At 46.0% G+C, this 27,054-nt stretch overlaps 1 protein-coding gene across 2 annotated transcripts in view; it reads left to right on the top strand.

The window, feature by feature from the left end:
- KAT2B (lysine acetyltransferase 2B) overlaps positions 1-27,054 on the top strand; it is a 257,000-nt gene that overhangs the window by 201,475 nt on the left and 28,471 nt on the right. The window contains exons 15-17 of one of the 2 annotated variants that reach the window (XM_069212065.1): positions 22,947-22,983; positions 24,118-24,176; positions 24,282-24,366. In XM_069212065.1, the coding sequence (XP_069068166.1) occupies positions 22,947-22,983; positions 24,118-24,176; positions 24,282-24,346 (161 nt within the window). In that variant the 3' untranslated portion in view covers positions 24,347-24,366. Of the gene's footprint in view, positions 1-22,946; positions 22,984-24,112; positions 24,177-24,281; positions 24,367-27,054 lie in introns of both variants that reach the window. The other variant, XM_069212064.1, reaches the window with a different exon arrangement.

Raw genomic sequence — 27,054 nt, 5'->3', positions numbered from 1 at the left:
ATCCTGTGACTTACTTTAAAGAATGTTTCGCATATTTTCTTGCACTTTTCCTGTACACGTCATGCCTAAGACAGCAGAACTGTTTCTCATATTTTAGACATTATGTCCAAACCACATGTATCTCACCGATCTCCTCTCATATAAGTAATTCTACAGACAACATACTATTTCAGCCTTGCACTACGGAGTTTGCAAACCCTTTGGCAACTTTTGCAATTCAAACCCTCTTTTATAATTGAAAGACACACTCAAGAGCAATAGGAAACCAGGGATATATTTCAGATTTATTTTAAAATCAAAATCCTGTCATAGTGCACACAATCAGAATAGTAACTATTATAATAAATAATACAGTGGCACCAGACTTTGCCAATAGTAAATAACAAATACTATAAACTACTATATTATAAAAATCTTTCATATTGATATAACCCCACCCATGTGTCTTTGGGTAACTGAACTACCCTTAGCACCAAATAATTTCAAGTTGAGTTGACAACTGAAGCAAAATCTAGTTTAAAAACAATGTCTGCTTATTATCTGTGTAGGAAGAAAGGCCAATAAGCCCACGGTACGAAGGCTAAGTTGCCATGCTGGTAGACTTAGGCAAAGGAAAGTTATATAAGCCTGAATGGCCTCTGTCTTCAGCACCAAGTTCCCCTTTGTATTTTTACACTGTACTTAGTTGCATAAAATGTCGGTTCAGTGTTGAACCTCTCAGAATAGGCAACCAGCAGCTGTGATGATGTGGATACCATGTCTTCTGTTTGTGGGGCTGGAATTACTTGGGAGCCAATGTTACAGATCTTTTCTAGGAGAAAACGTGGATATCTTTACCCAGTTTTCTCAGGTGTACTTACTACTGGCCCCTAGGGCAGTTGGTGATTGCAGTTTTGTGATAGTTCCGAACAAATGTTAGAGCAAACCAGTTCTTTTAGTATCCCGTGCATAAATTAGGCCATTTTGGCTGCTGTAATCAAATCTTGGAATGTTTTGAGTTTCAACTTATATATGTGCATCATCCCTCATCCTGGACCGGAGCAAGTAGTGTTGGGTAGTAGGGGTAAAATTAATTTTGCTATTTCCGGGTTGCTCGCACCTCTTGCATAGTGTCATTGATAGTTTTCCCCCACAAGTGAAAGAGTGTGGGGGTGAATGCATCACCAGCTCACTGACCAGAAGGTTTTTCAGTAGCTCTCCTGGTGGTCAAGACCCTGCCCTTGCCTCTCAAGTCATACTGCTAGTTTCACCAGGAATAGATGCAGCCTTACTCTGTCTGCAAGCCATGTGATTCCAGAGGTCCTTGCACTGTCTGTAGCATACATAGCACAGGCATGAATCCCGGCATAACATGCAAAGGGTATATGGGTCAGTTGCTTAAAACATTCTATGCAACACACATTAGTCTGAAGGAAAGTGCTGCAACATAAGCTTTCTGAGCTGAAAGAAGGAGGAAAGAACTGCAAAGAAAAAATAAAAGCCAGGCATCTGAGCAATGTTTCACAAGGGAACACCGCACAGTGTGAGAAAAGCAGACTACGATCTACACCTTTCACTGGTAATAAGTAAACGGGCAAGGGTGTGCCTGAGCATGGGGTGCCATATATGACTATTGCACACCGCTCTGTACTGAAACAAACGCTCAAAATTTCCAGTCACACCGTACACTTCTAGGAAATCCATAGGAGTATTCAACAGATGCCTCCGATAACCCAGAACAAAATTTTTCATTCTTATCCTCTCTTGTTAAAACAGAGATCCTCGCATGTAGTACTAGACTGGTGCTTTTCGACTGCTATGGTGGTCATATGTCTGCATTTGGTAAACCCGTTACTGCTTTTTTGCAGTCATCTTAAGTCCTGCATCCTTATTTCTTATAAAGAGGCTAATGTACTCACCTGTACTGCAGACAATTAAACAGTGAAACTACTTTAGAAGGCTCAACCATCAAATTCACAGAGATTATATATACATTAACAGGTAAATCAATCGCACGTACGTAGTTCAGAATGGCACCTGAGATAAGGATAAATATTTATTGCAAGAGACTTGCTTGATTTGGAGGGAAATGTTAAAATGGACTTGTATCATTTCTCTTTTCTTTAGTATGCTGAATGACATGTGGTTACATTTTCAAGGATGCCATGCTAAAGCTTTTCAGTGTAACACTGTTACTGTTGCTCTTGTTTTGGCTCTGTGCATGACTACAGTACTGAGATAAATTTGTGTTTGCTCCTAAGTATTGAAGGTTAAGTGCTTTCCTCAATATCATAGTATTGGAGGTCTGCGCCTCTGGCATTGAATTCTCAATTTAAGGTAGTTTAATTTGTAGGTCAATAGTTTAGTGCAGTGGTCTATACAGGACATGGATTGTCGGTCTGAGTGACTGACAATAAGAACAAGTCAGATGAACACCTATACACCCCAGACATACTGATTTGAACATAAGGTTATGAATAAGGAACAAATATAAGATCCAAGAAGGTATTTAGGATTCTAAGAAAAGGGTTTTTCATCGAATGGAGCTGCATTTGGACTAAAGATATTTTAAGTGATATCATGTGCCAGAAGCCTAGTTTAATCATATTAGTTACCTGGAGGAACCAGGGGATTGCTAAGAGTTGATATAGTTCAGCACGGAGACGAGGGTGGGCTTGGCTCATTATAAAACATTCTCCTGATTTCACCAGTATGTTACATTAGTATTTGTTGGCCAGGCTATTGGCAAATCTTGGTGCCATTATATTATTGATTACAGGGAGTGCAGAATTATTAGGCAAATGAGTATTTTGACCACATCATCCTCTTTATGCATGTTGTCTTACTCCAAGCTGTATAGGCTCGAAAGCCTACTACCAATTAAGCATATTAGGTGATGTGCATCTCTGTAATGAGAAGGGGTGTGGTCTAATGACATCAACACCCTATATCAGGTGTGCATAATTATTAGGCAACTTCCTTTCCTTTGGCAAAATGGGTCAAAAGAAGGACTTGACAGGCTCAGAAAAGTCAAAAATAGGGAGATATCTTGCAGAGGGATGCAGCACTCTTAAAATTGCAAAGCTTCTGAAGCGTGATCATCGAACAATCAAGCGTTTCATTCAAAATAGTCAACAGGGTCGCAAGAAGCGTGTGGAAAAACCAAGGCGCAAAATAACTGCCCATGAACTGAGAAAAGTCAAGCGTGCAGCTGCCACGATTCCACTTGCCACCAGTTTGGCCATATTTCAGAGCTGCAACATCACTGGAGTGCCCAAAAGCACAAGGTGTGCAATACTCAGAGACATGGCCAAGGTAAGAAAGGCTGAAAGACGACCACCACTGAACAAGACACACAAGCTGAAACGTCAAGACTGGGCCAAGAAATATCTCAAGACTGATTTTTCTTAGGTTTTATGGACTGATGAAATGAGAGTGAGTCTTGATGGGCCAGATGGATGGGCCCGTGGCTGGATTGGTAAAGGGCAGAGAGCTCCAGTCCGACTCAGACGCCAGCAAGGTGGAGGTGGAGTACTGGTTTGGGCTGGTATCATCAAAGATGAGCTTGTGGGGCCTTTTCGGGTTAAGGATGGAGTCAAGCTCAACTCCCAGTCCTACTGCCAGTTCCTGGAAGACACCTTCTTCAAGCAGTGGTACAGGAAGAAGTCTGCATCCTTCAAGAAAAACATGATTTTCATGCAGGACAATGCTCCATCACACGCGTCCAAGTACTCCACAGCGTGGCTGGCAAGAAAGGGTATAAAAGAAGGAAATCTAATTACATGGCCTCCTTGTTCACCTGATCTGAACCCCATTGAGAACCTGTGGTCCATCATCAAATGTGAGATTTACAAGGAGGGAAAACAGTACACCTCTCTGAACAATGTCTGGGAGGCTGTGGTTGCTGCTGCACGCAATGTTGATGGTGAACAGATCAAAACACTGACAGAATCCATGGATGGCAGGCTTTTGAGTGTCCTTGCAAAGAAAGGTGGCTATATTGGTCACTGATTTGTTTTTGTTTTGTTTTTCAATGTCAGAAATGTATATTTGTGAATGTTGAGATGTTATATTGGTTTCACTGGTAATAATAAATAATTGAAATGGGTATATATTTTTTTTTGTTAAGTTGCCTAATAATTATGCACAGTAATAGTCACCTGCACACACAGATATCCCCCTAACATAGCTAAAACTAAAAACAAACTAAAAACTACTTCCAAAAATATTCAGCTTTGATATTAATGAGTTTTTTGGGTTCATTGAGAACATGGTTGTTGTTCAATAATAAAATTAATCCTCAAAAATACAACTTGCCTAATAATTCTGCACTCCCTGTATAACGTTTACTATTCAGATTGTGCGCACTGTGATAGAATGTTGATTTTAAAATAAATCTTCAAAATACATACCTGGTTTCCTAGTGCTCTTGAGTGTCTTTCAATTATGAAAGAGGGTTTGAGTTCCACAACTTGCCCCTTTCACATCTCATAGGACTCATTGTTACTTCAAATGCATTGCATTCACATAGTACTCAGTGGGCTATGGGGTGGTTGCAGTCCAATGTGCTTTCTGTCTCTGTTTGGTACATTGACAAAATCTTTAGTGCCAGGGACTATAGAAATCCTATTCCTGGGTAATCTTCTGGAGAGTAAGAAAACCTATCACCCCTTCCCGATTTATTTCTAATCAAAGTGTGAACAGTTGGGATCATGGATGGCTGGGAGTGCACATCCCTAGAGGGAGGAAGTCAGCACTGAACCGAACAGTGTTTTTCCCAAACCTCTGATTCTAAGGGTTCTTCATAGTTTCATGGAGAGAACAAGATGCTCAGTGATCCTTTTGGCTCTGGCTGGCCTCCCTAGATTTGTTACTCAGATCTACAGCAACTTCTGCAGAGGGGACCACAGCTTCCTCTCCCAGAAGCATGAATGAATGAAGGATGCTATTTGTATAGGGCAGTGCTGGTCTAAGGAGCGTCCTGGTGCTATAAAGACTGCAGATCGACAGAGCATCACAAATTAGCTGGAGCCAAATAACCAGGTTTTATGAAGTTTTCAGTACTGCAGTTCATTAATCGTATGATGTAGATATGCCACGAGATTGTTCCAAGTTCTAGTAGCTAGAAAGGAGAAAGAGTGGCCACTTTCCTGGAATGCCTCAGAGGATTGCAGTGATCTAGTGGAGATGTAATGAAGAAAGTGATTGGACATATATTTTGGCTCTGTATTATAAAAGGCTTATGGGGCGTGTCCAAGTTGGCGGCGTTAGTGGACGTGTTGCTGAAGCTCTCTGCTTCCCCGGCCGACAAACAAGGGGATTTGCAGCACGAGGGCCCATTTCGTAGCCCCTTATGGGCCACAGTTGATAGCTGGTGCAGTGGCTGGCGTAAAAGTGCCCTTTGCTGAGTGAGCAACCTGGTGTGGGACCTGCTGCCTGGAGTCAGGGAGGGACCACGAGGGAGTGGAGGAGAATCCGGTGGACCGTGGTGTTAGAGTGGAGTGCTGGACTTAGGGCCCGGGCGCTGGAGGCGAGCGGCAAATGAGGCCTTCAGCACCACCTGCGGCCTGGTGGCGGTCAGGGCCCAGGGATGGAAGGCTCGAAGATGACACTCTGAGGCTGCGCGGACAAGACGCGCCGCGCCTCCCCGGGACTGGTTGGTGGCGGTGGCTGGTGCTGGCATGGCCCGGATCAACGGAGTTGCCTCACCTTGCTGCTGCCAGGCTGGAGGGCGCCAGGGTGGTCTCTGGGGCTTCAGCGACCAGGTGAGAGAGACTGGTGCCCTCACGACGTCCCGGAGGACAACACTGGGCCAGAGCATTGGATTGGGCCTGGTCCTGGGCCTACGAGGTGGCTGTTCCTGAATGGGAGGGCCCTGGAGGTGGTGCTGGGGGGGGGGGCAGACACAGATAGCATCTAGACGTCCACTTCCCGAAATGGAGCATAGTGATTGGTGATGGAGCTGGCTGGGCCGTAGAGTGTATGAGAGGGGAGACCGTGGGACAGACCGGCCTAGTGCGACTCGGGACACTGTCGCGAGGCAGCCCCGGGCCCACGGTGCTTGTCCCACAGAGACCCTGGACGTAGGCTGCACTACGCCTGAGTGGGCCCCTATTGTGTGGTGGTGGTGAACGGAGAAAAAAAACGTATGGAAGAGGAATCCTCAGGGAGGCCCTCTCTAGTGCTACCCAGGGGGCATCTGAGCCACTGGCGAGATCTTCGCTGCTGGTGCCCGGAGCGCAGGTGACACCAGCATCATCTCAGCTTGCCCCTGACCACAAACCACACAGATTCTCCGGACTCCACAGATCATTTTGAGCTTGATGGGATTCTGGCGGAGGTCTAGGCCCTGGTGAAACTCCTTGCGGTGGAGACCATGTAACAACTCCTTTGCGCAGACGCTTATCCCTATTGCAGTGACTAGGATCACGAGAGAGGGAGACAGACTAGAGGCCGCATCCTAAACTGAAACGTACAGAGGGCACCGCTGGCCACTTCTGGGATCATGGCCACTTCGAAACTTGAAAAGGAGTAGTCAGTTTGAGTTGACGAGATCCGCACTGGAACAACACAAATCTTCAGACAATACCCCTGGCCCTTGCTACAGGCAGGAGACGAGGAAATGAATGACCCGGTCACTAGGGACTTCTCACATCCTTGTTTGACTCCCTAGAGACTGATCTACAGGACCTTAGGAAAGACCTCTCCCAGGAACTGCGTGATCTTCGCTAAGATCAGACCTCAATGAGGGAATGGGTCTCGGGCTTGGAAGACACCAGACGAGAGACGAAGATGCATCAAGAGATTCTGCGACTTGGAAAACAGCAAGAACAACTGCAGATAATGTCTGAGGACCTTGCAAATTGATCTTGCCGTCACAGCAGCCGAGTCAGAGGGGCTCCTTCTGGAGGCAAGGGAGAGGACATAAGAGAGTGCGTCACGGCCCTGTTCTGCTCAGTCCTGGGATGGCAGAACACCAAAGAGGTCCTGCTAGACTTCGTACATAGAGCTGGGTGGCCAGGGGGAACTGGATCGAGGCCTCCAGATATACTAGCGTGAGACCACAATTTCCTGATTAAAGAAGACATACTTCGACTGGCACGAAGCTAGCAACATATCCAATTCAGAGGCTATACACTGTACCTTTTCCATGACATATCCCTGTGTTCGATGGCATCTGTCGCTGTAGATACGCATGTTCTGCAATAGCTCGCCATCTGGTGTTGGGCCGGAGTGTTACAAGTTGTTTTTCTTCGAAGAAGTCTTTCGAGTCACGGGACCGAGTGACTCCTCCTTTTGTCTCCATTGCGCATGGGCGTCGACTCCATCTTCGATTGTTTTTTTTCCGCCATCGGGTTCGGACGTGTTCCTGTCGCTCCGAGATTCGGAACGGAAAATTAGCTAATTTCGGAAGATTTTCGTCGGTATTGTCGCGTTCGGGATCGGCGTACTTAGATTCCACACCGCATCGAAGATCGAAGAGCTCCGGTGCCCTTCGGGGTAGTTTTTCGATCCTCCGTCGGGGCCTGGTCGGCCCGACCGCGTGCTGAAGAACGCCGATGGAACGGACCCCGTTCCGTTTCTGCCCCAAATGCCACAATAAATACCCCTACACGGACCAACACTTGGTCTGCAACCTGTGCCTGTCACCTGAGCACAGCGAAGACACCTGCGAGGCCTGTCGTGCGTTCCGGTCCCGAAAAACACTCCGAGACCGTCGAGCCAGAAGACTTCAGATGGCGTCTGCACCGACAGCCCAACGGGAGTTCGAGGAACAGGAAGAGGAAGGTACCTTCTCGATCCAAGACTCAGACTCCGAAGGATTCGACGATACGCAAACCGTGAGTAAGACGTCGAAATCCACTCAGAGGAACATTTACAAGGCCCAGGGGACGCCACTGCCACCAGGCCATGGCTCGACCCATAAATTCGGTGACCGACCGTCGGCACCGAAAAAGGCCCAAACAGTGCCGAGATCGTCCGACTCCGGTCGAGACACCGGCACGCAGCCTTCTCGGGACCGAGAAAGTGCTGGAGACAAGCCTCGACACCGAGATGCCGGTGTGGAAACGGCTCGACGCCGAGACAGCGGCACCGAAACAGATCGACGCCGAGAGGTTTCGGCCCCGAAAAGGAAAAAAGTCACCTCGGAGCCGAAAAAACACACAGACAAAGTTTCGATGCCGAAACAAACTGCAAGCGACCCAGCTTCAGGCTCTTATACAGAAGAGCACTCGCTAACCTCCCAAATGCAGAAGCATAGGTTTGAGGAAGAGCTACAAGCAACTGATGTGGACCATACGCAAAAGCGTATCTTCATTCAGCAGGGGACAGGAAAAATAAGCACCCTTCCCCCCATTAGGAGAAAGAGAAGGTTGGAGTTCCAGACGGAACAAACACCACAACCAAAAGCGGTGAAAAGAGTTACACCACCACCCTCTCCTCCGCCCGTGATTAACGTTTCACCAGCACAAACTCCATCACACTCCCCAGCTCACACCACCATGAGCCAGGGTGACCAAGATCAGGACGCATGGGACCTATACGACGCCCCAGTGTCAGATAACAGTCCGGAGGCATACCCTACAAAGCCATCTCCACCAGAAGACAGCACCGCGTACTCTCAAGTGGTGGCTAGAGCAGCACAATTTCACCACGTAAGCCTCCACTCAGAACAGGTCGAGGATGATTTCTTATTCAACACACTCTCCTCCACCCACAGCTCATACCAAAGCCTGCCTATGCTCCCTGGTATGCTCCGGCACGCAAAAGACATCTTTAAGGAGCCGGTCAAAAGTAGGGCAATCACACCAAGGGTGGAAAAAAAGTATAAGCCGCCTCCTACGGACCCGGTTTTCATCACTACACAGCTGCCACCAGACTCTGTCGTTGTAGGAGCAGCTAGGAAACGGGCCAACTCTCACACATCTGGAGATGCACCACCCCCAGATAAAGAAAGCCGCAAGTTCGATGCAGCTGGTAAAAGAGTCGCAGCACAAGCTGCAAACCAGTGGCGCATCACGAACTCCCAGGCACTACTTGCGCGCTATGACAGAGCCCACTGGGACGAGATGCAACATCTCATTGAACATCTGCCCAAGGACTTACAAAATAGGGCAAAACAAGTGGTTGAGTAGGGACAGACCATCTCCAACAACCAGATACGCTCCTCCATGGACGCTGCAGATACAGCTGCACGGACAATTAATACATCTGTAACTATCAGAAGGCATGCATGGCTCCGAACGTCTGGATTTAAACCAGAGATTCAACAAGCAGTTCTCAATATGCCTTTTAATGAAAAAGAACTGTTCGGTCCAGAAGTGGACACAGCGATTGAGAAACTCAAAAAAGATACGGACACTGCCAAAGCCATGGGCGCACTCTACTCCCCGCAGAGCAGAGGGAATTACAGCACATTCCGTAAAACGCCCTTTCGAGGGGGGTTTCGGGGTCAAAGCACACAAGCCAGCACCTCACAAGCCACACCGTCCAGTTACCAGGGACAGTATAGAGGAGGTTTTCGGGGACAATATAGAGGAGGGCAATTCCCTAGAAATAGAGGAAGATTTCAAAGCCCCAAAACCCCTACTACTAAACAGTGACTCACATGTCACTCACCCCCTCCACACAACACCAGTGGGGGGAAGAATAGGTCATTATTACAAAGCATGGGAGAAAATCACTACAGACACTTGGGTTCTAGCAATTATCCAACATGGTTATTGCATAGAATTTCTACAATTCCCTCCAAACATACCACCAAAAGCACAAAATTTAACAACACACCATTCCAATCTCCTGGAGATAGAAGTGCAGGCACTATTGCAAAAGAATGCAATCGAATTAGTGCCAAACACACAAATAAACACAGGAGTTTACTCACTGTACTTTCTGATACCAAAGAAGGACAAAACACTGAGACCAATCCTAGACCTCAGAGTAGTGAACACTTTCATCAAATCAGACCACTTCCACATGGTCACACTACAAGAAGTATTGCCATTGCTAAAACTACACGACTACATGGCAACTTTAGACCTCAAGGATGCTTATTTCCATATACCAATACACCCATCGCACAGGAAATACCTAAGGTTTGTATTCAAAGGAATACATTACCAATTCAAGGTACTGCCTTTCGGATTAACAACCGCACCAAGAGTCTTTACCAAATGTCTAGCGGTAGTCGCTGCACACATAAGAAGGCAGCAAATACATGTGTTCCCATATTTGGACGACTGGCTAATCAAGGCCCATTCGTTCATACAGTGCTCAAATCACACAAATCAAATCATACAAACCCTCTTCAAACTCGGGTTCACCGTCAACTTTACAAAATCCAACATTCTGCCGCGCAAGGTACAACAATACCTAGGAGCCATAATAGACACATCAAAGGGAGTAGCCACTCCAAGTCCACAAAGAATTCTAAATTTCAACACCATCATACAACGCATGTATCCAACACAAAAGATACAGGCAAAGATGGTATTACAACTCCTAGGCATGATGTCTTCATGCATAGCCATTGTCCCAAACGCAAGACTGCACATGAGGCCCTTACAACAATGCCTAGCATCACAGTGGTCTCAAGCACAGGGTCACCTTCTAGATCTGGTGTTAATAGACCGCCAAACTTACCTCTCGCTTCTGTGGTGGAACAACATAAATTTAAACAAGGGGCGGCCTTTCCAAGACCCAGTGCCACAATACGTAATAACAACAGATGCTTCCATGACAGGGTGGGGAGCACACCTCCATCAACACAGCATACAAGGACAATGGAACGTACATCAAACAAAACTGCATATCAATCACCTAGAACTTCTAGCAGTTTTTCAAGCACTAAAAGCCTTCCAACCAATAATAGTTCACAAATACATTCTCGTCAAAACAGACAACATGACAACAATGTATTATCTAAACAAGCAGGGGGGGACGCACTCCACGCAGTTAAGCCTGCTAGCACAAAAAATTTGGCATTGGGCAATTCACAACCAAATTCGCCTGATAGCACAGTTTATACCAGGGATCCAAAATCAACTCGCAGACAATCTCTCTCGAGATCATCAACAGGTCCACGAATGGGAAATTCACCCCCAAATTCTGAACACTTATTTCAAACTCTGGGGAACACCTCAGATAGACTTGTTTGCGACAAGGGAGAACGCAAAATGCCAAAACTTCGCATCCAGATACCCACACAAACAATCCCAAGGCAATGCCCTATGGATGAACTGGTCAGGGATATTTGCTTACGCTTTTCCTCCTCTCCCTCTCCTTCCTTACCTGGTAAACAAACTCAGTCAAAGCAAACTCAAACTCATATTGATAGCACCAACTTGGGCAAGGCAACCCTGGTACACAACGCTGCTAGACCTATCAGTGGTACCCTGCATCAAATTGCCCAACAGGCCAGATCTGTTGACACAGCACAACCAAAAGATCAGACACCCAGATCCAGCATCGCTGAATCTAGCAATCTGGCTCCTGAAATCCTAGAATTCGGGCACTTACAACTTACCCAAGAATGTATGGAAGTCATAAAACAAGCCAGAAGGCCATCCACCAGGCACTGTTATGCAAGTAAATGGAAGAGGTTTGTTTGCTACTGCCATATTAATCAAATACAACCATTACACACAACTCCAGAACATGTAGTGGGTTACTTGCTTCACTTACAAAAATCTAACCTAGCTTTCTCTTCCATTAAAATACACCTTGCAGCAGTATCTGCATACCTGCAGACTACCTATTCAACTTCCCTATATAAGATACCAGTCATTAAAGCATTCATGGAGGGCCTTAGGAGAATTATACCACCAAGAACACTACCTGTTCCTTCATGGAACCTAAATGTTGTCCTAACTAGACTTATGGGTCCACCTTTTGAACCCATGCACTCCTGCGACATACAGTTCCTAACCTGGAAGGTGGCATTTCTCATCGCCATTACTTCCCTAAGAAGAGTAAGCGAGATTCAGGCGTTTACAATACAGGAACCTTTTATACAACTACACAAAAATAAAGTCGTCCTAAGGACCAATCCTAAATTTTTGCCAAAGGTTATTTCACCGTTCCATCTAAATCAAACAGTGGAACTTCCAGTGTTCTTTCCACAGCCAGATACCGTAGCTGAAAGGGCACTACATACATTAGATGTCAAAAGAGCATTGATGTATTACATTGACAGAACAAAAAACATCAGAAAGACTAAACAACTCTTTATTGCATTTCAAAAACCTCATGCAGGAAACCCAATTTCAAAACAAGGTATAGCCAGATGGATAGTTAAATGCATCCAAATCTGCTACCTTAAAGCTAAACGACAGCTGCCCATTACACCAAGGGCACACTCAACCAGAAAGAAAGGTGCTACCATGGTCTTTCTAGGAAACATCCCAATGCAAGAAATATGTAAGGCAGCCACATGGTCTACGCCTCACACATTCACCAAGCACTACTGTGTAGACGTGTTATCCGCACAACAAGCCACAGTAGGTCAAGCTGTATTAAGAACATTATTTCAGACTACTTCCACTCCTACAGGCTGATCCACCGCTTTTGGGGAAATAACTGCTTACTAGTCTATGCAGAACATGCGTATCTACAGCGACAGATGCCATCGAACTGAAAATGTCACTTACCCAGTGTACATCTGTTCGTGGCATCAGTCGCAGTAGATTCGCATGTGCCCACCCGCCTCCCCGGGAGCCTGTAGCAGTTTGGAAGTTACCTTCAATTATTTATATATGTGTCATCTCAACCTTAAATAGGTGCATACTTAGTCACTCCATTGCATGGGCACTATTACTACAATTCAACTCCTACCTCACCCTCTGCGGGGAAAAACAATCGAAGATGGAGTCGACGCCCATGCGCAATGGAGACAAAAGGAGGAGTCACTCGGTCCCGTGACTCGAAAGACTTCTTCGAAGAAAAACAACTTGTAACACTCCGGCCCAACACCAGATGGCGAGCTATTGCAGAACATGCGAATCTACTGCGACTGATGCCACGAACAGATGTACACTGGGTAAGTGACATTTTCATTACACTGCAAAGGTACATAGAGTTTAAACCTATTACAGACCACCTCTGGTCCTGCAGTGTCTTGTATGGCTGGGGACACCCATTCAGGTTTATATTCCGCTGGGAGGGCCAGCTAGTCCAATTGAAGACAGTCAAGGAGACCTGACAGGTTCTAGAGCTGGTAGAGGATCCCTCGGACTCGGCGGGCCAGACCTCTGGGGAGGCCGGCTGAGTGGGGGGGGGGGGGGGGGAGCGGCCCCGATGGAAGCGAGTGGCCTGGTGGTGGAAACATAATAGGCCATCGTCCAGGGAAAGGGCACAGGAGCGCCATACGGTCCTGGACAGTGTCACTTCTGATGTTAGCAAATAGAAGCCAAGAGGCAGTACTATCACTGCGGCTATGTCCTACACCTGCCTCTGGGGACCCCGGTCCGCTGTGCTGCGACAACTGGGCCTGAGACGACAGGGCCCGCGCGCAATTCAAGTAATATTGTCAGACGCCCTTGAGCAAAGATAGACGCCCTCTTCATGCACTTTCTCCAGTTATGGACTCTGTCTCATGTTTGGTTTAGCACATGTTGTGCCATACTGTTATCCATTTTAATCTTCCCCTGAACCTCTATGTAGAACAAACTCAACATCTGGGGAGCTCCAACACCCGCACAACATTTGGCACCAGACCTAATATACCCCTCCCAGCTGTACGCAGTTGACATACGCTCCTCCTATTTACGAACATACTTGACACATTTCTGAGCCTCAAAGTCAGAGGCCTTAATCACCCCGCAAAAAACGGTTGCTGATCCTCTCCCTACTTGAACTCACCGAGAGCCATATTTGCCTATTACAGGAAAAACATCTCCTTTCTAAGGATGTCTTTAGGATGCGCTCTAAGTGATTCCCTCAACAGTACTGGTCCTCTGCACACACAAAACATGGCGGGTTGGCGATCCTTGTATCTAGATCTTTCCCAGGGGAATTTCTCACCAAGATAACCGAGATAAAAGCTAGATACCTGGCATATGGAGTATGGGTGGGTACATTTCACTTTACACTGGCCACAATTTACGCTCCCAATACGAAACATGAACCATTCATTATACAAGCTCTCACTCCGACACTGGCTACCCCTGACACAGTGCTCCTCATAGGGAGGTGTTGGACCTGGCTTTTTGACAGGGTCATCCCCAAACTTTATGCCTCCTTCCTCCTATTTTTTCTGACCTGTTGTTGTTGGCTTTTGAACTCTGGGCACTTTACCACTGCTAACCAGTGCTAAAGTGCATATGCTCTCTGTGTAAATTGTACTGTTGATTGGTTTATCTATGATTGGCTATTTGATTTACTTGTAAGACCCTAGTAGAGTGCACTATATGTGCCTAGGGCCTGTAGATTAAATGCTACTAGTGGGCCTGCAGCACTGGTTGTGCCACCCACTTAAGTAGCCCCTTCACCTTGTCTCAGGCCTGCCATTGCAAGGCCTGTGTGGGCAGTTTCACTGCCACTTCGACTTGGCATTTAAAAGTACTTGCCAAGCCTAAAAGTCCCCTTTTTCTACATATAAGTCACCCCTAATGTGTGCCCTAGGTAACCCCTAGAGCAGGGTGCTGTGTGGGTAAAAGGCAGTACATGTACCTGTGTATTTTATATGTCCTGGTAGTGTAAAACTCCTCAATTCGTTTTTACACTACTGTGAGGCCTGCTCCCTTCATAGACTAACATTGGGGCTCCCCTCATACACTGTTGAAGTGGCAGCTGCTGATCTGAAAGGAGCAGGAAGGTCATATTTAGTAATGCCAGAATGGTAATACAAAATCCTGCTGACTGGTGAAGTCGGATTTAATATTACTATTCTAGAAATGCCACTTTTAGAAAGTGAGCATTTCTTTGCACTTAAATCTTTCTGTGCCTTACAATCCACGTCTGGCTAGGTTTAGTTGACAGCTCCTTGTGCATTCACTCAGACACACCCCAAACACAGGGTACTCAGCCTCCCTTGCATACATCTGCATTTTGAATGGGTCTTCCTGGGCTGGAAGGGTGGAGGGCCTGCCCTCACACAAAGGACTGCCACACCCCCTACTGGGACCCTGGCAGACAGGATTGAACTGAAAGGGGACCTGGTGCACTTCTTAGCCACTCTTTGAAGTCACCCCCACTTCAAAGGCACACTTTAGTATAAAACAGGGCCTCTGCCCTACCACCTCAGACACTTGCTGGAGAAGAAACCTGAACCAGAACCTGCATCCTGCCAAGAAAAACTGCCTGGCTGCTCAAAGGACTCACCTGACTGCTTTCTACAAAGGACTGCTGCCTTGCTGTTGGCCTGCTGCCTTGCTGAACTCTTGTCTGGCTGCAAAAGTGCTCTCCAAGGGCTTCGATAGGGCTTGCCTCATGTTCCCTGAAGTCTCAGGACCAAAAAGACTTCTCTTTTTCAACTGGACTCCTTGTGCGCCGAAAATGTCGACGCACAGCTTGCTCCGCGGTGAAACATTTACTGCATGCGATCCGGAAAGACGCCGCTTGACGCGACGCATGCGGTGCAACCGGAACTTCGGCGCATGGCCTCGCCTGGACAGCGCCGCCCGACTTCCAGCGAGGAAATCGATGTGACGCCTGGCGTGAGAAAGAAAATTCCACGCACAGCCCCCCGGAACGACGCGCAGCCGGATAACAAGCCGAGGAATTCACGCACAGACCCTGGGACATCTGGTAATCCTGCGACCCATAGAAGGAGACGGTCAGTGTGCCGGAAAATGACGCACGTCTTCCCCGAGTGAAAAATAACGACGCAAGTCCGTGTGTGAAGGGGCGAAACTGACGCACACACCATTTTTCTTCCCGTAGAACGACGCACGTCTCGCCGCATGAAAAATAACAACGCAAGTCCGTGTGTGAAGGGCGTAACCGACGCACACACCATTTTTCCACGCATCTCCTCTTCTGCGAACCTCTGCAGATATTTTCCAATCCAAACCAGAGACTTTGTTTACTTTTTAAAGACTTAAGACACTTAAGTGATATCTTTGATCGTTTTGACCTGCAAATACCCAGATAAATATTATATATTTGTGTAAACACTGTGTGGTATATTTTTGTGGTGCTACATTGTGTTATTGTATGATTTATTGCACATATACTTTACACATTGCCTTCTAAGCCTGACTGCTCGTGCCAAGCTACCAGAGGGTGGGCACAGGATAATTTGGATTGTGTGTGACTTACCCTGACTAGAGTGAGGGTTCTTGCTTGGACAGAGGGTAACCTGACTGCCAACCAAAAACCCCATTTCTAACAGGGAGACTTTAACTTGGTCATGGACAACAAACTAGACCGGTTGGGCCACCGGCATGGCCAGACGGGTGCTTCCTCTCCAGCAGGGCTCCAGTGGCTTCGAGACTGTGGATTGGCAGATGCATGGTGAGAGGCAAATCCGTACTCTCGAGACTACACTTTATAGTCAGTGGTGATGAAAACATATACCCGCATAGATTATTTTTTAGCTTCCCCAGCCTTCCGAGCCCACATTAGAGACAGCACGATTAAACCCAGATATTTATCAGATTATGCCCCACTCTTGCTAACAGCCCACTTTGATTTAACTCACTAATTGGAGATTTTGCGATGCTGTACTCCAGGCACATAATTCGGTGGAGACCTTACGGCGGGCCATTAAGGAGTATCTGAGCATCAACGACAATGAGCCTACACACTCGGCGTCCGTGTGGGACGCTCTTTAAAGCAGTGGTATAGGGGGAGGTGATATCTATATCCACCGCAGAGAACAAAGCTCGAAAAGAGAAGCAACTTCAGCTTGAGCAGAAGGTGGGAGAGTGGGAGAGGGCACCCAGAGTTTGGAGAGAGTTAGAAAAAGCCCGCCTCCAACTGAGGCACCTAGATTTAGATTGAGTGGACTACCCCATTGTAAGACTAAAATATAAATACTGCGTGGGGGCAATCGCTGTGGGAGGCTACTAGCTCATAAACTACTGGCACGAGCCCAAGCCGCTAGCATTAAAATGGTGTGCTCCCCCCTTTTGGGAGAGGTCCGAACTGACCTCCAAATATCGGCTACATTTAGCGAATTCTATCAATTCCTCTAGGTGGCCGACACAACTATAAGCAATTACGTCAGCCCCTACCTGGATGGATGTGCCCTCACCTCGCTTCACCAGGCCAACACAGACTCTCTTAACAAACCAATCCTAACAGATGAGGTCATATCGGCTATCTCCCGACTGAAATCCGGGAAGTCACCAGGCACAGATGGCTTCACACCACTCTTCTATGAAACTTTTTGCCTTGAGCTAGATACTCACAAAACTATTTAATTTGTTCACTGAGACTAATTCCCTCCCCGATAGCATGCTAGATGCGACTATAACGGTAATCCCGAAGCAGGGCAAGGATCCAGAGGAGTGTGGGTCCCATCGGCCCATTTCACTCCTTAACATAGACATCAAATTGTTCACAGGCATTTTAGCGCACCGCTTTAATCCTCTCATGCCCAGGCTGGTTGACCCAGATCAAGCAAACTTCATACCACACAGGCAGTGTTTAGACAATACCAAACGCCTCATAGACAAGGCACACAGATTGCAGCGGGAGACGCTGCTCTTGTCAATAGACACTGACAAGGCGTTTGACAGGGTTCACTGGCCCTACCTTTTTGAGGTGTTAGGCAGCTTTAGTTTTGGCCCTAAATTAATGTGCTGGATAAAGGTGTCTATAGGGAGCCCAGGGCCTCTGTCTGGGTGAACAGCAAATTATCCCGGCCTTTTCTGATTTACCAAGGGACAAGGCAGGGCTGCCCCTCTCCCCACTTCTTTTAGCCCTTTATATGGAACCCCTGGACCAAAAAATCCCACCATCACTGGTATCAAATTCAGGGGGGGTTTATCATCTATATGCGGATTATGTGGTACTGGCCCTCACGGCAACTCTGCAAGAGTTCGTGGCTATATCAGGACTACGAGTCAATGTGCAAAAATCTCAAATCCCCAGCCCATGAAGTGGAGCTCTGCTCCCGATTCTCCTATCTTTGTTCCTCCTCCCACATCCCATACCTAGGCATCGAACTTGCTAGCACATCTTAACGAATGGCCCACAGGAACTACGCCGCCCTTTCTAAATTTGTTCTGGCAAACCTGGACACATGGCGCAAACATAAATTATCATGGTTAGGCCGGGTAGCAGCAATTTAAAATCGTGATTCTGCCTCGCATTCTATATACCCCCTCTCCCCCCACTGCAGTCTGCAATCCTTACATTTATTTGGGGTGGGAAGCCCCTACGCTTATCAAGGCAGATCCTGTTTCTCCGTCTGGCAGTCCCATGCCTTGCAAAATACTTTCAGGCTGGTCAATTGCGATTCATGATAGCATGGAGTCACCCATATACGGAAAAACACTGGTGCTTTGTGGACCAAGCTGTCACGGGGTCCCACATCTGGAAAGAACCCTGGCTCCCACGCAAATACAGGGCTAAAGGACTTTACTCTTCCCCCATCACTAGCACTACATTCCGGGTCTGGGACACAGTTGCTACCCAAAATGGCCTGACATCTTTCTCATCACCAATGACACTGATATGCGCCAACACAGATTTTACCCCTGGCAGGAACCCAGATTGATTTTGCAGATGGCATGCCAGAGGATGCAAGAGAATAGGAAGTCTATATGACACAGATGGCATTATCCCTTTCGATCACCTAAAGGAAGACCATGGGCTTTTGGAGGCAGACAGAGTGACGTACTTACAGGTTAGGCACTGGGTGCTTCAGACCTCGGTTCGGCCCCTGGTGGGGAGACCTCTCAACATCATTTGAAAAATGGCTAACACCTAAGCAGGACTACAAACAACTGATCTCCAAGATCTACACACACCTAACCACTTTAGCACAGGTGCGCACAACCACTGGACAGCGAAGATGGGAGGCTGAGATAGGGAGAGAGCTATCGGACGCGGAATGGGGAGACATCAACTATAGGGCTCATCATACCACCTACGGTGTGGTGGGCACGAACACAGCCTACAAAATTGCCTCATACTGGTATTAAACCCCAGCGCGGAAATACTCATGGGACCACTCCAAACCGGCTACCTGCTGGAGAGGATGCGGTAACACAGGCACACTACTGCACCTGCTTTGGCATTGCCCCAAGTTGCAACGATACTGGAGTGGCATCCTAGACAAAATAGACAAGGTATTCCAAACAGAGCTCCCTCGATTACCTACATAAACTGTCATGTGCCTATCTAATTCACTCACATTTCCTCTACGCTCGATGAAAGGTCGCCAGATGGCTCTGGCCATCAGTGCAGCCCATCAGACTATTTTATCATTTTGGGGCAAAGATGGAATCCCCAACCACATCTCTTGGCTGCATAAACTCTGACACTTGCTGAAGATGGAGAAGCTCACAATGGCGGCGGAGCAACAGGCAGCAGACTTTTTCACCCCTGGGCGCCCTTCACTCAGATACTGTCTTCTGAATTTAATGTAATCATGTGCCCTACATACAAAAGTCTTGGTACCTCACGTCCAAAGCTACACCTTTCATCAGGCGGGCGAGAGGCAGGCGCAACTCCTACGATTGACACTTGGGGGATCAGAAGACTAGGGTGAGACAGATTGCGTAAGAAACAGGAAGGGGACTTTTTTTGTTTGTTTTTGTTTGTGTTATTGTATTGGTCTGTCACTTCTAATTACGACTTCTAAAGTAACTAGTTGCGCTGACGGCCCCTGGGTTGTGGTATCAAAGCTGTGTTAGATATTTCTTGAGTGCAACTGCCACTCCCAGCCTAAAAGGTTGTAGGCATACATCTGTGTTTCTTTGGTTTTATAAATTCCAATAAATAGAATTGATCCATAAAAGGCTTATGGGCCAATAAGAGCACCTTTAAATAAATCCTCTTTAGGACTCAGAGGATTCTGAAATCGTAGCCAGTGCAGCGATTTCTAATGACAAACCGCAGCCAAGGAAAGGATTTTTAAAATTTAGCGAGCCACTGCATTCTAAACTGTTTGGAGCCATTTAACCAAATAAGCAGAATAATAATAGAGAATATTGGCATAAACAAGCCTTTCCGTGATCAGAGCATGTACTACTTTTTCATCGGTCTATGATGGAGCGAGATAGAGAAATTTCTTCAATGCACAGAGCAAGGGAAAGCAGGTTCCAGCAACTGTGAGGATTTCTGGGTTGGAATGAGAGCTGGTTATCAAATTTTACTCCCAAGTTCCTGGCTACGGTAGTGGGTTGGGTTTGGCACTCTACTAGCTCAGCAATTCTCTAACCAGTTGTCTTGAGTGGACCTGAAGAGTAGGATTTCCATCTTGTCCGAATTTCATTTGAGATTACTTACTGTCATCCTCGCTGGTGAAACAGTCTTTAAAGTCTTCTCAGCCAGCCATAATATCCTTATCAAAATTGAGGAACAGCTGTATATCATCTGCATATGAGATTACCTTGAAACTGAACGACTCAACAAGTCAAGTCAAGGGTGCCATATAGATGTTAAATAATGTCAGGTTTAATGAAAAGCCCTAATTGTAGAAGCTTACTTCCTGAGAAGGGAGCAATCCACATAGCATGCTCTATATTCTGCAAAATATACTGAATCTAGCCCAGCGCCAACCTACCAGTTCCAATGTCTGCCAGCCAATGCAGGAGGATGGAAACAGTACTGAACTCCACTGAAAGATCTAATAGGATAAGAGCTGTGTTTCGGCCTTGTTTAATCGTGTCCAACACTTCCAAACGATAGGTCTCTGTAGAGTGTTGGGGCCTAAAACTAGACTGGTTCAAAGGTAGAAGACCATACCTTTCCAAATACTCTGAAAGATGCGAGTTAATCAGTGTCTCAACATTTTGGCTGCTGCGGGCAGGAGTGATATTGGCCTATAGTTAGAAAGAGTATTTGGGTCGGTTGATGGTTTTTTGAGGAGAGGGACTACCTTAGTCTCTTTCCAGGAGCACAGGACTTTAGCAGTGTTCAAGGAAAGATTGAATATCCTGCTGAAAACGGGGTTAATTACATCAGCTGCCATGATGAGCAAAGAGGGAGATCAAGGATCACCTTGGGAGCTGGGTTTACATTTGAGAATCATCTGCTGAAACGCCCCCATCTTAAAGGTTCTGAAATTGAGCCGAGCAGTTTTTACTGAGGCAGTTGTCGGGAGCGAAACATTTCACTCTGAGTTTCCAGATCAGTGAGCCATAATTTTGTCCTCAAAGAAATACAAAATTAACTGTTTGCCACGGACAGGGATTGCAGCAACCATTCCTGCAAATATTCAGCTTGAAGATCTGGTTCCTTAAGAATACACCATTAAACATATGTGCTATCCTCTGTGAACTTGGAGATCTTGGAGTCTACGCGGAAACCCCACAGTAGAACCAATGTAAGTGAAAATGGCTGAGCTTCTTTCACTTGTCAATCTTAAGAACATCAGTCAGCTTACTTATTCAGTAGGTGATGTTTTTAGAGAACCACCTCGCTGAAATACGGGTGCAGGTGGCTAAACACCACTCGTTACTTGCTGCGTTCAGAGCAAACAGGAAAAGACGTGAAGGCTCCTCTACTGTTAGCAAGGCTATCAAAGGACATTGGCTGAGCCCAGTCCAGTTCTTTCCTCTGATAGAGTATCCCACAAAACTCATGAATGTAACGCTGGGTGTAGCCAGATTGGTGGCAATATTGTGCTTCTTTTGTTGACGATGGTTTGACGGCCATGTCTTATAAGATGTATAAGCCCATTATGCATCAGGGCTTCAAATGGCCAACAGAGACAGACTAGTGCCCTCAGCTCACATATCCCTTCATCCTGAAAGTGTTGAGATTCCATCTGGATGACTTGTTTCCCCACAACGTCATGCTTTACTATTTGAGGAGGTTCTGTACAGTTTTTACTTTAAACAAGCCTTGTACTTTGAGCTGAACCAATCAGTATATCTGTGTTTAGCAGAGTAACTCTTCATGACCTTTAGAGTCAATGATTCTGGCCTTCTAGGTGCTTACACCACTGGGTGACCAGACACACATTCTGCCAGGTTTACGTTCTTGAGGCATACTGCTGAAGTGATGCTCAATTCGATCAGAAAGTTCTGTTAAACTTCCTTGTCTAGGGTAAGATGATCAAAGCTTCCTTTCTTCTTTCTGTTCTCAGGTTGAGAATGGGAAACAGCCAGGTTGTAAGAGGAGGTTGAAGTTACCTTTATGGAGACTAACTCTTAGTATGCCAATTCTTCGCCCATTGGACAGAAAACTGCAAGTTTCTTTGTGAATTGAAAGAAACTAGCTAGGGTGGGCATACACGTAGAGGTGGGACGTGCCCATAACATATGCATGCAGTACAGGTGTACATAGGACTGTATACAAACAGCTACAGAAACGGTGCCCAGACATGCTACTGTATGGCAGATGTACTCACAGGTTGCAAAAAACATCGAAGTAACTTTATCTGATGAGCTTATTCTTGATCTTTTACAACTGGAGACTGGGATGGGAGCACTCTTTTGGCTTGGCCTCATCTCTTTCACATCAAAATGAATTTCCCATTCCCAACATCTGTACCAGTCTCCATGGAGAAGATTGAACCGGTAGGAAATTAGTGTGAAATATTGAAGTCTCCAGTGACTCATTTAGGAACCGGTTTCACTAGCCATGTGTACTGCTTCCACTTATGCCCAAAACAAACGTTTGGAGATATTTAGCATTTCTCTACCAGTGTGTTCAAATGTGAGTGTTAATCAGTTTATGTTGATAAGATGAGTTTTATTATTGGAAAGTAGTGCTTCTTGTGTGTTAGATGTCACTGTGAACACGTTTGCATATGCTGTGCATGACAAACACAAGCTGATGCCTGACTCGAGTACTGTCTTCCAGTTGCTTGCCTTTGTAAAGTTGAGCCTTGCTTCCCTTTTCAGGAGAGACTGGATGGAAACCCAGCATTAAAGACCGAGGGTAAGTCTGACTTGGTCTCTTGTAAGCACTTCTTTTTAAAAACATGTTTGATTGTTAGTAACATTATTTGATTCAAATTTGGTTTATTCACAAAATATAATTTTAAAGTCTGTTATGTACGTTTATTAGTCGATACCTATTTACCTAGTCAATATAAAGACTGACATTTCCACAGCAAGTCCTTAAAGCCCAACATTGTCATGTCATATTTTCTGTTCCCATATGGTTTTATATACCATGGAGCCATAGTAGAGGTCGAGATGTACAACAAGCAGAGATCTCAGCACTTCAGCAGATTTTCAGATCTGCCCATTGTCTAAGCACCTGCATTTGATAAGTTGTTGGGCATGTGGTGTCGAATTAGGTTCGTCATTTTAGACTTGCAAATATTTATGACATAAAGCTTGACTTTACACTGCTGCATGTGTTGCATATGTTTTCCTTTTCTATTTATTGTTAAATATTAATACATTTTCCTTGCCAGAAGACCAGAGTGTGTTTAAAGGAAGATTAGTGCTATCTGAGGTTATGGTAGTCTGTCTCTTAAAACTAATGATAGAAATCTGGTCTGTAGGCATGCCTTTTTTTATTAGTAGTATGTCTGTAAATACATCTTTGCTGTTATGTAATGCCTCTATCCTCACTGCTCACAGTGCAGTGTTTTCACCTAGACTGCTTTCTCTATGTGCTTGGTCACGGATTGAAACTGTATAACTGCATGTTTCATGCTCACTTCTCCTGCTCATCATTAGCTTAGCGGACACCTCCAAAGCACTGTGGGATGTTGTTGCAATTCACATAAAGACAAGAAAGTCCCCAAGTAACAGGCTAAAACTTGCAGTTTAACCCAAGAGAAAAGCTCTATCCATCACTGAGTAGTAAGAGGCCATCACCAGCTGACTTGGTGGAACAAATCTGGTCTCTCGGTAGTAAAAATTCTAAAATAATCCATTGAAAGGACCTGCAAGAGCAGCTGGACCACTGGCTCCAGATGCCACAGATTTCTGTAGCACACCGAAGCTGGCATGTGCACCCACAGTGACAAAGTCTTGGTAAACCTGCCTCTGATGCGATGGTGTAGAAGTTTTTATAAGGACATAACATGTATTCCTCTGTTTTTTCTTTCAAGTAAAGAGCCCAAAGATCCGGAGCTGCTATACATCACACTCAAGACCATCCTGCAGCATGTCAAAGTGGGTAACTTATGTAGGGTTATCATTGCTTGAGATGTGCACACGCTCATCAGAGTAGGGGGGATGCCATTTGTGACATTTTACCTTTTTCTGCCTCTACCCAAGAGCCACCAAAGCGCTTGGCCTTTCATGGAACCTGTGAAACGAACAGACGCTCCCGGATATTATGAAGTCATAAGGTTCCCTATGGGTAAGGCCACTGACATTTTCAAATTGTTTGCAAATGTATTTATGATTGGAAATGGTTGCACAAATATTCTAAATACATGGGGACACTGATGCATGACACTGAACTTGTGCTGTCATAGTCAGTCCAAGGACCTCTGTTTCTAATCCCCTGCCTGTTTTCTGAAGGAGGGAGTCCTGAACCTTCTGTGTAACTTAATAAATTTTGCATTGATTTTAGCATTGTTTTGAAAAAAAAAACTGACCCTCTGGGTAGTACCTTCTAACTAACCAGCCTGCTCTAATTTTCTATTAAAATGCCTTTAAATTCACAATTATGGTTCTAGGGCGTTCTAAGATGGCGCCAGTCTCTCTCAGTCTGTAACGAGGAGCTTTGCAGGTGGCCCTCTGATCCAGCGCACATACACCCAGAGCATTTACCTTTCACCCTCTGCTCTGATCCCTTCTGCAGCAAAGGTATGGTGGCACAGTCAATGATTTTGAGACATCGTACCTGTAAAAGCATGCTAGAGAACATCATGAGAAGTAAAGAGTGTAGCCAGACGTGGTGATAAGGTGGCTTGTGAAGAGAGGCTTGGCTTCCAATAATGGTGCATGGGCAGATGGGCTCATCTACTGAGGGAATGCAAATTGCCCCCGTAAGGACACAAACTGCCAATGATGCAGGGTCCATATGAATAGCTTGTTGGGGGCAGTAATTGGTGGTGAATGCACCACCTAATTTGGGGAGTAAAGCAATGAAAGCACTGAAGGCAACTATATCTTATTTACTCCAGTATTGGAACTTTCATAGATTCACATGCTTGAATCATTCCCCGTCGTCGAGATGGGAGTCCCGGTATAAATTTTCATAAGTAATGTTAAAACATATTGAAGAGAAAAAGGCCCTAGGCCTCTTCAATTTGATAGTCTATCAGAGTCATTTTGTGAAAAGGACCAAACTTGATCCTCCACCAATCAGGCGACAGCACCCTTCAGAGCCTCCTGAGAGAAGCTCTAGCACCTCAGATTTTCTACCGCACGTCGTGCTAGGGAGTCTCCTCAGAGCTCTGCTCTGTTTTCACACCTTTATTCAGCTCTTTTTCTCTCAGAGAAACTCAATTATTTTGATTTGTCAGCTATTTTTCAACTATGTCTGACAAGGAAAAGAAAAGTCTCTTTAGAGACTGCAAGACTTGTGGGAAGAAAAGACTTCATTCTGAAGATCCTCATCAAGACTGCATTTACTGCCTCTATCCAGATCATTCAGCCAAGGACTGTAAGATTTGCCGTACTTTTTCTTCTAAAACTTTAAAGGATAGAGAAGGCAGATTACTAATATGGCTGCAGAAACTGAAGCATAGGAAGGATCCAGTTTCTGATTCTGAGAGTGAGGAATCATCCACTTCCAAGAGATCAACTAAAAGAGCAAGATCACGCTCTAGATCTCCCTCACAAACCTCAAGGAAAGCCCTCAAAAAGACTGCTTCAGGGTCTTATAAGGGTCGCAGCCCATCTTCTTCCCCAACTAGACTCTCAAGTAAAGAGGGGAAAAAACATTCTTCCAGTTTGGAGAGGCACAGGAAATTCTCATCTGTTCCACCATCTGTGCCTTTCAAAAAGCCATCTTCTGTGACTGGAAAAAAGGCCTCGTCGACGGATTCCCCGTCGACGGCACCGTCGATGAGCGCATTGCCGACGACTCCAACTACTTTAGGTGTTCCGTCGTCCACGGCTCCGTCGGCGACATCGTCGATGGGTACACCACCGTCGACGAGAACTACAACGACGACTTCAGCGTCGACGACCGTCTACACCTCGTCATCGTCGACGGCGCTGATGTCAGTATCAGCTTTACCGTCGACGAGGACTTTGTCGACGGTAGACTCGTCGGCGAAGCTTGCGGCTATTAAAATAACAGTGCGTCCAGCATCGACGGCACCGTCTACGACAAAGTCAGTTTACACGTCGTCGACGACCCGTCGACGAGGGAAAAATACCAAAAAAGAACAGAAACATTAACTCCAACCCACACTTCACCTAGTAAGGTATCCTCCCTGGTACCAGTACATCTTTTGGAGGGAGATGATGATTCAGACGAAGATGGGCCTTTTGGTACGGCCCACAGCCCCTCTGAATTGAATGTAAAATATCAGGAAGAGGAGGAATATGAGGAAGCTTATGATCCCCAGGCTTCCTTGGAGCATCAGCAGTATCAACAGGTAACGTATATCCCTTCCGACCTGCTTACTGGCCTTAGAACCATGTTGGTGGATTATAACAGAAGGTTTCCTCCACAAGGAGAACAGCCTCATCCATCGCCCATTTCTGGTCCTTCTACTCCACATCAAAGACCGACGACTTTGCATCTCACAGATGTGGCTACCCCAGACATGACAATTCCCCAGGACACTGACATTTCAGATGGAGATCAAGAAGAAGGAGAGCTCATAGATGCTCACTCAGAGTGGGACGAGTATATTATTCCTGCTCCATCTTCTCCTTCTCATTCGAAGGTGGAGTCCCCACCTGAAGACATTGGAGGTTTTCACAATCTCTTAAAGAGGGCAGCCAAGCGCTTTGCATTACCGCTACCTACGAAGCAAACAGATTGTTTCCTTTATGATTTTAAAGAGCCCTTCCAGAAGTCTGTGCGTTCCATCCCGATGGTGAACTACTTGTGGGAAGAAGGCCTTAAAGTCATGACTAATCC

The sequence above is a fragment of the Pleurodeles waltl genome, chromosome 10 (genome assembly GCF_031143425.1).
Source record: "Pleurodeles waltl isolate 20211129_DDA chromosome 10, aPleWal1.hap1.20221129, whole genome shotgun sequence".
Lineage (NCBI taxonomy): Eukaryota > Metazoa > Chordata > Amphibia > Caudata > Salamandridae > Pleurodeles > Pleurodeles waltl.
The sequence above is the reverse complement of the archived record's forward strand: the minus strand, read 5'-3'. Positions and strand labels throughout refer to the sequence as shown.